The sequence below is a fragment of the Theropithecus gelada genome, chromosome 7a (assembly GCF_003255815.1).
Source record: "Theropithecus gelada isolate Dixy chromosome 7a, Tgel_1.0, whole genome shotgun sequence".
Classification (NCBI taxonomy): Eukaryota; Metazoa; Chordata; class Mammalia; order Primates; family Cercopithecidae; genus Theropithecus; species Theropithecus gelada.
Window position 1 is genome coordinate 38,872,576 of NC_037674.1, and position 15,329 is coordinate 38,887,904.

Genomic DNA, 15,329 nt, shown 5'->3' on the forward strand with positions numbered 1-15,329 from the left:
TGGGGAGCGTATACTGTGATGGAGTCTTCTTGGCCGACTGCCAGGCTTTTGTGTGAAGTTGTACAGAGCTGCAAGTGTGTGGACACCCAGAGCTGCTGAATTCAGGAAGGGAGCTGCAGCTGGTCGCATTATCGGCTCATTTGTGGGTTTTAGAACAAAATGCCAGGGAATCACCCTGTAGCATTACACTGAAGACCTAAAAGGAATCTGTGATAGTTGTAAATTGATGAAGATGTAGTTTAACATTCCTCCCACACCTCACTGTGATGAAGAAACAGACAGATTTCCTATTTCTGTGTGGAGTGTGTACATGTGTTGTTTTCTAGTGCCCGTTAGTAATTTTACTTCAATTTATTAATTTTCCTTGTACACTAATTTCTTGTGGTTAGACTGAACAATTGATATCAGAGGTAAAATATTGGTGCATTAGGTTTAAGGTGTTTGATTATAAATATCTTAACTAAAGTCAAAGCCTTTTTTGCAGTATGCTCTGTCCCTAGAGAAGTTACAACATATTCTGAGGCTTTCAGTCCTTCTTTCCCTACTTTCCCCTTGCCAAGATTCCCTGCCCTGTCCTATGTTTGCAATCCTTTATGAAGTTATCACTGAACTCTTCTCTTCCCCTAGTTCCAGTTGTAGCTGAATGTAATCTTTCCTGAACTCGCAGCTCTTGGAATCCTTATAATTTCCTGCTGCACGTTAGTTAGTTGTAAATGTCCTTGGAGACTGCAGACACCATATCTCAGATCTTTGTATTCTTCCCAAGTATGCAGTGTCTGGTGCAGAGTAGGCGACATATGTTTGAAAGACTGAATTTTGTTAACTGTCTTTCAGAAACAGGGAAGGTTATATCAGAGCTGTAATACTATGTCCCCTGATCATCTTGAGGGACTAAAGAGCCATATAACATTTTTCCTGCAGAAGACTTAAATCATGATATAGGTGAACTACTTCATTTCCCTCCCAAGATGGACACCCTCATAGAGCAGTGCCCCTCCACCTTGATGTAAACAGGGGCCCAGAGAGGAAGCATGCATTAACCAGGCAGAACCATATAAATCGGGTTACTGTTTCATAAGAGAGAAAGCAGTGCCAAAAGGAACGATTCTGATTTGACACAAACCCACTTCTTAAGGAGATAAGCAGATTAACTTGAAAATGAAAGGTAAATTAAGATTTCGATGAAAATAAAAATCTTCCTAAGATTTCACACAAGAGCTAGTGTTTAGTTTACTGTTTGTTAGGTAGTATTTCATTTGCTCCCATCCCGATTTCCCTCCCCTAACCAATACATATGGAATTTTATGTGGTGTACATTATTGTGATTGAGAAGAAACAAAGATTAAAATTAGGAACTTTGATTTTTTTTTATGGAAGTAGACTTTTGGAGTTAATAGATTTAAAATACTGAACCAGTAAGTTTTGACATCTGACATAGTCTTGTCAACTTTAATATCCTTATCAGTAATAGCTGAATTTTTGAGAATGAAGAATTATGAAAGGAATATTAAAAGTATATTCCTTTAGGGCAGGTAATGTTTTAAAGCATCCTTTCAAATGAAGAAATATTGTGAAATGTGAATCATTTGTCTAGAAAAGAGGCTTGAATTTCAGATTTTAAACACTTGTAATAAATAACAATTTTAATTAAAATGAACATAAAGCTTTATTTGTGAGTTTAAATAGATAATGAATCATTTCCTACAGCAGTTGTGATTAAAAATTTTTAAAAAGGAAAATATTTTGTTGACCATTCTTATAAACTATTTGGATGCAAATTTTCAATGTAAAAAGTTAGACAACAGGGAGAGTTTTATTTATTTAAAAACAATATTTTGAAGTTTAAGAAGAAACTTTCTAATAGAGGTAATCTAAAAACATAAAAGGCTCTTCCTTAAGATATGCTGGTACTTGTTTGCTTTTAACAAAGGATATGGGTTTGCTCTGCAGGTATTCTTCTAATTTTCCATAACTGGCTTCTTTGGTGGCAATACATCAGAGTTTAGTAAGAGAATTTAAAAATACTCTTGCTTCCTAAACAAATTATTTTAGATTTTAACCTTTCTCAGTTTGAAATAGATGAAATCACTAGAATATCAGCTTCCTTTTTTTTTTTTTTTTCAGTATTACTGTCATTTATAATAAAACCAGAGGTCAAATTTGCCTGTAAATATCAAAATGTCATAGAATTGAATGAAAAGGAGCTTGAAACTTAAGGATCTGTCATGTTTCAGGGGTTTTTGTTGCATAAGAGGGTTTATTTATTTATTTATTTATTTATTGGTATTAGTATTATGCATGGCTTACTGTATAAAGATAGCTTTGTAGCCAGTAAATTAAAAGACTTGTTTCTTTACTATTGCATAAAGAAGGTTTTATTTGTATGATTATTCCTTCTTGTTTCAGATGAGTGAAGAATGGTTTGCTTTGGGAATATTTTCTTAGTTCTTCAAGGACAGGATGTGGAAATCTTGAGTCTGGCTCTGTCGCTCAGGCTGGAGTGCAGTCGTGCCATCTTGGCTCTCTACAAGCTCCACCTCCCGGGTTCACGCCATTCTCCTGCCTCAGCCTCCCGAGTAGCTGGGACTACAGGCGCCTGCCACCTCGCCTGGCTAATTTTTTGTATTTTTAGTAGAGACGGGGTTTCACCATGTTAGCCAGGATGGTCTTGATCTCCTGACCTCGTGATCCGCCCTCCTCGGCCTCCCAAAGTGCTGGGATTACAGGCGTGAGCCACCGTGCCTGGCCAATGTGGAAATCTTGACTTGGGTAACTTCAATAGCGCTAACAACAGGAATTGAAAAAAACTTAGAATTTTAAAGCTGAGAAAGAGGTAGAGATTTTTCTCTGTCTTGGGTATGACATATATGTTATTCAGGATGGTAGCAATTGAGCAATTAAATGTGGCTAATGTGAAGAATTAAGTGCTTTTTATTTTAATATTTAAATAGCCCCATGTAGCTACTAGCTACTATTGGACAGTGCAGCCTCAAACTGTTAAAATGTAACATTAAGTATATTAATGTTATAAACTTTCAAAACCTTAAGATAGAAATCTAACAGAAACTCCAAAAAGAAAATAAGCCAATTTTACTAAATAAAATACTGTAGTTGCAAATAACTATGACTTAAAGCAAATCTAACCCAGTAAGCTATCAGAAAGAAAAATATATAATTACCAAGTAGAGTTAATTTCACCTGAGTTCTATGAACATATTCATTATTAAAAGAAACCTCAGATTATTGTCCCATTGGAAGCAAAATATACTTTATATCCAAGAGCCATTTCTTGTTTTAAACAACTAATAACATTGAAATAAAAGGAAACTTAAGCCCTTATAGTTTGCCAAAAACCAGAAGGCAAATATCATATACTAAATGATGAAATGCTGAAGCCATTTCCATTATATCAGAAACAAGACTAATACTTCCTGAAATCATTTACATGATTGTCACTATTATTAAGCATTGTTTTGGTAGTTTTAACCATTGCAGTAAGACAGTAGACAGTAAGTCAAATAATTCGCATAAATATTAGAAGCAAAAAATTGTTTCTACTTTCAAATGATATGATAGAATAGCTGGAAAGCCCAGGGAGACTCTAGTAGAAAACAGCAATGAGGATTAAATATAAGACACTTTGGAAAGCTGATGTATGAGAAATATAAACAAACTAATGGCTTTCTCCTTATTAGTAGTCATCAGTTGAAAATGGAAATGACCAAGCAAAAGTATTCAACAGAATGACAAAACTATCAGTTACACCTAGGAATAAATGTGTTAAAGAAAGGTACAAAGTGAAGGTAATGCCGCTTATGAAGAAAACTTGATATTATAATAAGTAGTCCTTTTCTCCCTCAGTTTTTGTCTTCAAAATGTTTACTTGGGACAGATCCTGGTTTACATGATGGTCCTTAAACATATTGTGAACATTAAAAAACAAAACAAAACAAAACACACCTTTTTACTCAATAAATAACGTTTGTTGAGAAGCTGCTATGTGCTAGGGACCTAGTTTCTAGTGCAGTGGTCTCCAAAATAATGCACTGGCAGTATGGGAAGAGCATTTAGAACTACTGCACTGTTTTATTTGGAAGGAGAGAAAAACCTTTGTCAAATATTTAACACGTGCTGCCAGAGGTCTGTAGATTTGATGATTGTGTGCCATGGGTTACACACAGTCTCCTAAATCAGTTTCACCTGTGATGTCCTCTGTTTACTTTGAGCATTTTGCATTATATATCTGCTTAGTTATATGGATTTATTCCTTCCATGTAACATGTTTAGCCAAATGGACACATGTTTTAAAAGGTCTTAAATTCTGCAAGGTAATGACGATGATGTAAACACAAGAAAAGGGCAAATGGACACATTTTCCTACTCCGTGCTCATCAGACACATTACAGGATAAAATTGGCTATCTAATAAAAACACAGACTAATAAGACCTAATAAGTTGGACAAAATGTTTAAAAATTAACATGAAGATGATAGGAAGTATGAATCTATATTCACTCTCATTAATGTCAAACCTTTACCTTATAGTATATTGCACTTTGAGAAATTATGGCCAGGCATGATGGCTCACACCTATAATCCTAGCACTTTGGGAGGCTGAGACAGGAGGATCCCTTGAGCCCAGGAGTTCGAGACTAGCCCGGGCAACATAGGGAGACACTGTCTTTAAAGAAAAAAAAAAAAAAAAGGAAATTAGTTTAATAATAGTATGAAGATATTGTGAATAGCAAGACATTTAAAATAGTTTATTTCATTTCTAGCTCACTTTAAAAATTACTTTTTTTGTAATATATAATTTAGATTTACTTATATAATTTATTAATACAAATGCATATGTATATACATATATATAGAATATAGTGGATACTCAGTTTTGTGGTTTTTTAACTTGATTAGAAAGCTGATGAAAATAGCTTGAAGGCTTCTTTTGTAACTGAATGCAGGTCTGGATGCTCACTGCTTGTAAAGTCCAGTTAACACAAGTGAGGTCTGGTAGAAAGAAAGTAACTTTATTAACCAAAACTAGTAAAAGGGGAAGTAGCCGGATTTCTATCCAAAGTTATTGTTTTGACTTTAGTAGACTAGTGTTTTTTTCTTTTAGAATTAGAGGGGGCATATAGTGCAGGGCAAAAACAGGAAGGAAACGAGTGTTTCTAAAGTTAGAATTTTTTAAAGGAGTAAACCTACATTAAATGTTAGGCCGAGAAAACGATTGAGCCATGCTGCGTGTTTTTATTTTTGGAGAAGGGGAGAAGAATGTGACGATGGAGACGACCGAATGAAGAATATTGTTTTGCCATTAAATAAGTGAATGGTGCGAAATGGAAAATATTGAGGGGTAAGAGAGTTTGTGGTATATGGGATGAAAGTTTAACTCTAAAACTAGAGCAGGTAACACTGAAGTGAAAGGGAAGATTGGGAGGGAAGGGGTGGGAGATAAGAATATCTAAGCAAGGCTGACATTATGGAGACCATCAAATACTATACTTAGTTCAGTTACAGATAGCTATGGATTTGAATGTTTCTGAGGGAAAAGGGAAAAATATGTACCAAAGGAAATAACCAAAGTATAGAAAAGAATGTTGTTTGAAATGAAGAGAAAAAAGATGAGTTTTTGAGAGTTTATAGAAAGAAAAGTAGCAAGGTTTAGGCAAGGTTAAATACTATACGTTAGAAACAAATCAAAATCTAAAAAGGCACATATAAAGTATAAGTGTGATGAGAAAATTGAGCAGTGTCATTTTTGTTGTTTATTAGTGTCAACGGTATTTGAAATAACTTTCAAGCTCTGATTTTATTCATTGTTTACCTCCCTAATTATGTAATATAATAAATAGCTTGTGTTTGTTATGAAAATTTACCTGCTACTTGATGTATCTTTTTTCAGTGCACAGTAGTAAAATCGGTTGTATATATCCTGTCTAACAGCAGTATGCATATTATACTATACTGTATATTTAATTAGGAGTTTATTAGCTGTTGGCTTAAATAAGTTTTAAAACTACTTTATGATCATATTTGGCTCAATGAATTTGGATTTGAGACTAATCTTTACATAGCCAAGATGATAATGTTACTTGTCTCAGTCTTAGAAGTAAAGAAAGACACCAATCTCCTTCTTACCTTCCTTTTTTATATCCTATTTCCTTATCTAACATCTGTAATATATACCCGACTACAATTTTCAAGTATTTTTTTTAATGTCCAGTGTACTCACTTTTTCTTAAATACTTCTTTCTTTCTATTAAATACAGTCCTTATCTGACAAAAAGTCCATCAGAAGTAGAGCTTATCTTTAGGCCAGGCACGGTAGCTCCCAGCACATTGGGAGACTAAGGTGGGTGGATGGCTTTGAGCCCAGGAGTTCGAGACCAGCCTGGACAACATGGCAAAAACCCATCTCTATTAAAAGTAAAAATAAAAAAACTAGCTGGGCATGGTGGCACTTGTCTGTAGTCTCAGCTACTCGGGAGGCTGAGGTAGGAGGATGGCTTGAGCCCAGGAGGTGGAGGTTGCAGTGAGCCGAGATCACACCATTGCACTCTAGCCTGGGTGACAGAGCCAGACCTTGTCTCAAAAAAAAAAAAGTAGAGCTCATCTTTTCTTGAAGAGTAATTTAAAATCAGTAAGTCAAAACTTGCTTAGGTATAAATTTTATAGCCTAAAAGTTGGTCATATAATGTAGGCAGTTCCTGACTTCTGTTTATCACATGAAGTCCTATGTATATGAAGATGCTGAGCCCGGCCTCCTCTCCTAGAGGCCAGTCAGGTTATCTGAATCCTGCCTAGGCCTCTCCTGTCAGTTTCTCAGCACCAGTAGTATATAAAGAAGAAAGGAGAAATCGAGTTTTTTCAAATACTATGGATTTCAGCTACATTTTGGGACACATTTATTTCCACCTAGAACGTTTAACCGCATTTCATAGCATTTATTTCAAAGTGGGATATGCATTCCAGGCTTCAGAGGACCAACCTACACGTTTTTGAAACACAACCTATGAGTTACATACTTTTTTGTACCACTTATTCTGACATAATCTTCTTGAAGGGAAAATTAAGAAGAGTGGCTAAATTTTTTTCCTGGTGTCAGAGGTATGCATAATTCTGACCAAAAAGCTTCAATACAATTGTAGTGAATCAGGAAAAGATTTTTAGAACTTTCAAATCCATCTGTTTGCCTTTTTAAACACCACTATTAGTGGGACAATTTCTCATCTGAAGACTAAAGCAACCCGGCAACATTTACATTTTCATTTATTTCCCACCTTTGCTACTTATTTTCTTTTGACCTCTGACCACAGAGGAAAAAGAAATCAAACCAGGGGAATGTAGGCAGCTAGAGAGGAATGTGCTGTGAGGCTAGCAGTTACACAGAGGAAGGAAACTAACATTTACTAATCCTCTACCACGTAACAGGCACTCTCACCTTAGAAGTTTGGACCTGTGGAAGCAGCTGTTTTCCTTAAAGAATAGCGGTAACAACAATCATAGTAATGTATACAACTTGTATAATATGAAATTCAAACAGTAGAAAAGTTGTATTCTTAAAATAAATGTCCCTCTTAGTGACTGACTATAGGAACACCTAGAATTGGGTCTTAAGAAATAGAGATAGTTGTAAAAACCTAAAAAAAAAAAAATTTTAAACCAGTGAAAAACAAATCCAGCCAAAATAAAGTTGAGTTACGGCCAGGCATAGTGGCTTAGTCTTGTAATCCCAGCATTTTGGAAGGCTGAGGTGGGAGGATTGCTTGAGCTAAGGAATTTGAGACCAGCCAGGGCAACACAGTGAGACCCTGCCACTACAAAAGTAAAAGAATTAGCCAGGCATGGTTACTCATGCCTGTAGTCACAGCTACTCGGTGGGCTGAAGCAGGAGGATCGCTTGAGTCCAGGAGGTCAAGGCTGCTGTGAGCTATGATAGCATTGCTGCAAAGCAAGACCCTGTCTCAATAGAGAGAAGAGTACGTGAGCGAGAGAGCCAGGCATGTAGTGGCTCATGCCTATAGGCCCAGCACTTTGGGAAGCAGAATTAAACAATTGGCCAGGCATGGTAGGGTGCCTGCAGTCCCAACTACTTGGGAGGCTGAGGTGGAAGGATCACTTGAGCCCTGGCGATGGAGGTTGCAGTGAGCTGAGATGGGGCCACTGCAATCCAGCCTGGGTGACAGAATGAGACCCTGCCTCAAAAAAATAAATAGAGTTACAAAAAACTAAAAAAAAAAAAAAATTTTAGAGAGTCACCCAGCTGGAGTGTAGTGACGTGATCATAGCTCACTGCAGCCTCCAACTCCTGAGTTCAAGTGATCTTCCCACCTCAGCCTCCCGAGTAGCTGGGAGGGACTATAGGTGCACACCATCATGCTTGGCTATTTATTTATTTATTATTTTATTTTGGCTTTGTTTTGCTTTTTTGGAACGGAGTCTCACTCTGTTGCCCAGGCTGGAGTGCAGTGGCACAATCTCGGCTCACCGCAACCTCCGCCTCCTGGGTTCAAGCAATTCTCCTGCCTCAGCTTCCTGAGTAGGTGGGATTACAGGCACACACTACAACTCCTGGCTAATTTTTGTATTTTTTAGTAGAAACAGGGTTTCACCATGTTGGCCAGGCTGGTCTTGAACTCCTGACCTCAGGTGATCCACCCACCTTGGCCTCCCAAAGTGCTGGGATTACAGGTGTGAGCCACCTTGCCCAGTGAATTTTTTATTTTTTAATTTTCACAGGGATGGAGTCTTGCTTTGTTGCCCTGACTGGCCTAAAATTGAGTTCTTTTTTCTTCCTTTCCTTTTTTGAGACAAGTCTGACGTCTGACTCTGTTGTCCAGTGTGGTGGCATGATCTCTGCTCACTGCAACCTCTGTCTCCCGGGTTCAGGCAATTCTCATGCCTCAACCTCCTGAGTAGCTGGGATTACAGGCACATGCCACCATGCCCGACTATAAAATTGAGTTCTTATAGTTCAATAAAGTTAATTTCTTATATCTTTATGCTAGTATTGTAGAATTTTGGGGCAGGTAGTATCTTAGATTCCCTACATTAGCAGTGCTATATAAAAGAGAACTAATGCAAGTCACATATGTAATTTTGAATTTTTTAGTAACCATATTAAAAAAGCAAAAAGAAACAGGTGAAATTATTTTTGATTGTATATTTTTTAACCTAGTATATCAGAAATACTGTGTCAACATGTAATCAATATGAAATTATTAGAGATAGTTTGCACTTTTTTATATGAAATCCTTGAAATCCATTGTGTATTTTACATTTTAAGTACATCTCAACTCGTGAAATTTTCATAAAAAAATTTGATCTGTATTTAGATTCATAAAAATTGCAGTTAAAAAAGTAGATTCACACTGTTTCAAACATTGTTTTCCAATAAATCGAGTACCAAACAAATCATTTTTCTCCAATATTTGTATCTGTATTGACAAAAATTACTCTTCAGAATAATTGATTTGACTCAGAAGTGCAGCACTGTCAAAATATCCATGCAGGTTAAGTACGTCCACTAACACTTGTAAAAACTTATTATTATCAACATGAAATTCAAAGGGGCATCATATAAATTGAAAATCAACTAAGTTTATCCATATCAACAAAGCATTTGTTGTATTTTTTTTCATAGGTTTTGCAGCCACTTTACACAGTGCTGTGCTGCTGCATGTTAATTCATGTTGAAAAATGTGTACAATCATTGATTTGTATTATAAAAAGCTTCAGTTTTAACATAAATTCTTGTACTTGTCTAGCTAGGTCATAAATAAGCTTTTTCTCTCCTCGGGTCTTCAGATCTAGCTAATTGATATGCATTGTGATATAGGGGTAACAGTGTAAATCACGCTGAGATTTCTAAAAATCTATTCCTGGTTTACTCTTTGATTGTTGAATATTGGCAAGCATTTCTTTTGTTTCAAGAAAATCTGAATTAGAGTTACCAGAATTGTAAATCTTTGCAAAACTCTTCCTTGACTCAAGCAACCAACAGTAGCTAATAATGTGGTCATTAAATTCATTGTCTTCTATTTCTTTTAACAGTTCCATAAACTGGTGATGATTTAGAGCATTTGTGCATATGTACTGAACAATTTTGGGGGCTTTTTGAGACAGAGTCTAGCCCTTTCGCCAGACTGGAGTGCACTGGAGTGCAGTGGCGCGATCTCAGCTCACTGCAACCTCCGCCTCCCGGGTTCAAGCCATTCTCCTGCCTCAGACTCCTGAGTAGCTGGAACTACAGGCATGTGCCACCATGCCTAGCTAATTTTTGTATTTTTAGAAGAGATGGGGTTTCACCATATTGGCCAGAATGGTCTTGATCTCTTGATCTTGTGATCCACCCGGCTTGGCCTCCCAAAGTGTTGGGATTACAGGCATAAGCCACCATGCCCAGTCTGAACAATTTTAATAGCTGCCTCCATGATACAGTCTGCCTCAGGGCACAAATATTTGCATTGTGTTTCACACAGCAGAACAAAGTAATCAGAGAAATAAATCCAACAAATACAGATGTTTGAACATTGTGTTGCTGGAAACTGACTTTTTTATATCTAGCTGAAAGTTACGCATGTAGAGAATTCAAAAATATTTACAACATAAGATCAGTTTTTAAATTTAAGATTGCAAAGAGATGAAGACATTTCTCTGTAAATTTGAAGGTCATTTGAGACAGATATACCTATAGTATTAATTAGGCATTATCTCTTCTAAAATTCATCTAAAGCTAAAAATACTTGTAACTTTTCAAATGCTGACTTAATTGATCTTTAGTATTGTTAGAAGGGCCTTTTTATTCACTGACAGTTGCTTGATGTCTCAAAGGTTTTTCACTTTCTGTAAAATATCTTTTTAGTTTTTTTCCTCATAATTTAAAAATACAATTTCCTTAACTGAAATAATTTAATTTTTCATCTCACCATCTTAAAATTGTTTTCTACATTGAACAAGAATGTGAACTAGTCAGGCGTGGTGGCTCACACCTGTAATCCCAACACTGTGGGAGGCTGAGGTGGTAGGATCACTTGAGGCCAGGAGTTTGAGACCAGCCTGGGAAACAGGATACCCCAGCTGTATTTTTAAAAAATAAAGAAAAAAAGAACCCAAGCTGTTTTATAGCTGGCTGCTTACAAGCTCAAGTTCTGTAAAATCTTCAGGAATTTTTTTTGTTTTACATTTAATTCTGATTTCACTGATTGTGACTAATTTTGTTGATTATTTTTTAACTGAAGCCATTTTGTATTAAATTGAAATGCATTTGCTGAAAATGTCTCTTAACTGTTCTGTTATCTTAAAACTTTTTTTTTACACAGCAGCTTTTTAATTTTGCTCTGCTGCAGCAAATTACAATTGCCATTCTTTGTAAAATTTGTAACATACCTTGTTGAGTCTGTTTTCTTTTCATTTGATTCTTCCTCAGTAGTATACCTTCACTTGAAAGTAAAGTTTTTCTATTTTTAAGCTAGAAAAATAATTTAATTATAAAATAATTAAAATAAGTATTTTAATTTAATTGCCAATTATGATTTACATAAGTGTCACTGTAACTTATGGTATCTGCATAAAATGTTCAAATAAACCCATTACAGTGCTACATTGTTGCATAGAAAAATCATTTAAACTGACTCATTCTATCAGTTCTAGATTGGTGATATGCTTTTGTGTAATGCTAGCAATGACACATTTACCCAACTGTGCACTGCCATATATCTTGCACAGTTTAATAATAAAAGCAGAATACAGTTCTACCAAACTATAACATTGTGCTTAATTGTAAAAGATTTTACACTGCTTCAGTTAAGAATTTATATTAATTAAAAGTTTTAAAACTTAAAATTGTATTCCTCAGTTGCCGTAGCCACATTTGCACAGCTCTATAGATCAGCTTACTTTGGTGATGAAAGAGTAGAGAGGCAAAGCAACTGGACCCAGTTGGCCTGGAGGAACAGAGCAAGTCCGTAAATGAGTCTGTACTTTAACAAATGTAATTTTATATCCAAGGCTGACTTCATGTTATACCAAAAAGGATTACTTTAATTTAAAGAAATAAATCAGTTAATTTACTTTGAAATAATTTGTTTAAACAACCACTTATTTGTGGCAGTTAGAGGTTCAGTTTTCAATTAGATATTAATGGCATCCTATAAATACATAAAAAGCGATCTGAGTTTGCTCTTAGACTTCACTTTCCAGATAAATGCTACCATTTCGAGTTTTGAACACTGAGTATTGTTTTATTCAAACTACATGCATAAACTTATACAAACATAAAATGAAAATGTAAGCAGAAATTCGAGTAGAGTAACGATACAATTTCATTCTTCAGTGAATGCTTAAGGTTTATAGAGGTACCAAATGCCTTAAGCCCAAATTTACAGACAAAGTAGATCTTATCCTCTTAATATTTGTGCTGAGAGGGAGCAAAAAATTAAAACTTTGCACTATTTTAATTTCTTTATGTGGTGGTTATAAGACCAGTGAAGAATTTTTTCTCCTGCTGGTAGTACTTTGATAATAGAAAATGGTCCAGGATATAAAAGACTGCTTTTGCTATTTGTGGAATTGTTGGGAACTGACTTTACACACTCAGAATATGTTAGAGAAATCTTGATTGACTGCCTGGGTGGTCAGTTAATGAGAGTATGTGTTAAATAATTACATATATAACATTGTAGTGACAGTTTTCAAAGCATCCACTTAAAATTTTCATTTCTCTGAGTAAAAGACACAAGCCTGCTTTTTTGTGTAATCTTTTAAAATTACTTTTTCCCACCTCTTTCTCTCTCTTTCTTTCTGTCTCTTTTTAATAAAATGGTTTTCAGATATAAGATGTTTTTGGGATTCTGCTAGAGATGACCTAATTTTTACTAATTGCTGTGCTTTCAAAGTTTTGTTTGCTGAGAACGGCAGGGTTATTTTTATTATTCCTTGGTAGTAATAACAAGTGGTTTCATGCAAAGCTGCATATTCAAAAGAATATCTTAGTGCCAGCTTGTCAGTTGTTTTTGTTAAAATTGGCCTTATCCCAGGAAAAAATTAAATGCTAATGCGTACAAGTTAAAGTTTATATTATGTGTGATTTGTTACATTATTTGCTTATTGTCTTGTAAAACACACAGAGTGTTGGTTTTTAAAAATAGCTTAAATATTTTTCTTCAAAGCACTTATCAATTGCCTGAATGATATAGCCACTGTTTTATACTTTTGTTTTGTAGTGCCTCAGAATGAAAGATCATTCTTCTCAACTCATCTGAATTCAATCTCTTTTAATTAAATTCTGTTTAAAATGTGCAGCTTTAACTTTAGTTTTTCTATTCAGATATCCCTACAGGCTAATTACCTTTTCCCTACTTTTCACTTAAATCTCTCCTCCCCCCAATTCCCCATTAATTTGGGTTGGGAAGTGTTACCTTAAAGCTTTAGCCTTAATGCTACATGAAAAGACTCAGTGCTTTTTATTTCATTTTCCATGTATTAGGCACCACTAAAAAGAATGTAACACGTGTAGCAGCTTATTTCATTTTCAAAGGAGGAATTGAAGAGCTTTTGAGTAAAAAACGTGAAAAGAAGCTCATGTTCATTGCCTACGTGGCTTTTAAAAAGACTCTTGAAAAACATTCCATTGTGAATTCCAGGTCCTCTTTAAACTTACCACCAGCAGTAACTGCCTGCAGAGCCATGTGATCATCTTGGCAGCAGCCAGGCCTTTTAGTGATTTCATTACTGTGGTTTCCTCAAGCTCTTTACACACATTGATTAATATTTTCCTTGCAGTTATCGCTGTGATGATTTTGTGGTCAATGACACCAAGCTGGGACTGGTACAGAAAGTCAGAGAACACTTACAGAACTTGGAAAAGTAAGTAATAGGCCTTTGGAAAAAGAAGGGTCTAAGAATGGGGTTGAAGTATTTTTTAGAATTTTTGAGTGGGGTTTTTGTCGATGAGTTTTATAACTTCATGTTTATAATATGATTGAAATGTTGATAAAATAAACCTTGGCTTTGGATATCTAAAACTTGGCCCATAGTGGTCATAGCTCTGCATTTATTTTATTTAATATTTGTCATAAAACATATCTAAGGTCCCAAGAACCTGTTTTAAAATTATTACCCAACAATTTATAAGCTACTCAATTTATTTGCAAGGGGAATTTTGAGGGTACAAGGAAAGGGCAGAAAAAGGTGTGAAATCATCATAGAGTTGCTTTTGATAATAGAAAACCCTTGTCAAATGTATTGTGAGGTCTACTAGGAAGCACTATGATTTATGCATCATTTTTAAGGGAAATTAGGTTTAATGAACATATTTTCCACTTTGCATCTATGCAATAGCACAGGATCCTAGTTTCTTTTCCTTGCTTGTTAGGGGCAGTTAAATATCACTTGACATTAACAAGGAGCTATGAATACTTTGTCATCATAAAGAAATGAAACTATTTATGTGTGAACAGACTTTTCTTGGTATAGTCAAATAGCTTAGTTAGAGAAAACTCACTGGACCCAAGATTGAAGCAATAAACAGAAACCCAGCTAGCCATGCCTTTGAAGCTACAGTGCATAGAAGCATGGCTGTGGAATGACTGCTGACTCAAGTGAAATCTGTGTACATCACACCAAATCATTAAGTGCCATCTAATTTATTTTGGCAGTTGGTGTGTAGAAGTTATTGTGAAAACATGCACAAAGCAGGAATGCCTTAGCAAACTTAAGTGTAAAGCCCATAGAATGTTTCAAAATTGCATACTGAAAGGAAATAACCTAACTTCTTTGAGGGCAATACTGCGTAGTGTTTGTTAAAACCAGACATGTATGTCTCATTGACTGACTAGATGATAAAGCCAATACTGGAAGAATAATGATTTCTTTAAACCAATTAAAGTACTTCAGGTTTAAGTACTTTTTGGTTTGTCGTCTTTTGGCTCTTTTTCAGAGTGCTTCTCTTCTAATTTGATGAGCCCTATCTAGGATTAGAGACAGATACACACAGATCCAAAATATTTAATTTTCTCTGAAATTGTTCACAATAAACATGAAGTCTGAGATTCCTGAAGGAATGTATGTGTAGTATCACTCTTTGGTGTGGTGATGTCATTGTAAAGGTCTTAGTAACTTGATTATTTGTTATAGAAGTGGGTGGCTACCAGAATATTTTTTCTGCCACTTATGGTTTTCTCCAGGTAAAGACTACCCTCTCAGTCTGAAATAAATTAATCGGAACTAAATCAAAGGGAAAAGAGGGCATTTGGGAACCTGCATGCATTTATATAGTTAGGCAATCTTTTATTTCCATTGACCACTTCAGATGAAAGGTGGCACAGA

At 35.4% G+C, this 15,329-nt stretch overlaps 1 protein-coding gene across 4 annotated transcripts in view; it reads left to right on the forward strand.

The window, feature by feature from the left end:
• Positions 1–15,329, forward strand: part of USP3 (ubiquitin specific peptidase 3) — a 94,914-nt gene that overhangs the window by 34,716 nt on the left and 44,869 nt on the right. For 3 of the 4 annotated variants that reach the window (XM_025389547.1, XM_025389548.1, XM_025389549.1), the window contains one exon: positions 13,785–13,868. In XM_025389547.1, the coding sequence (XP_025245332.1) occupies positions 13,785–13,868 (84 nt within the window). Of the gene's footprint in view, positions 1–5,236; positions 5,356–13,784; positions 13,869–15,329 lie in introns of those variants that run through there. The other variant, XM_025389550.1, reaches the window with a different exon arrangement.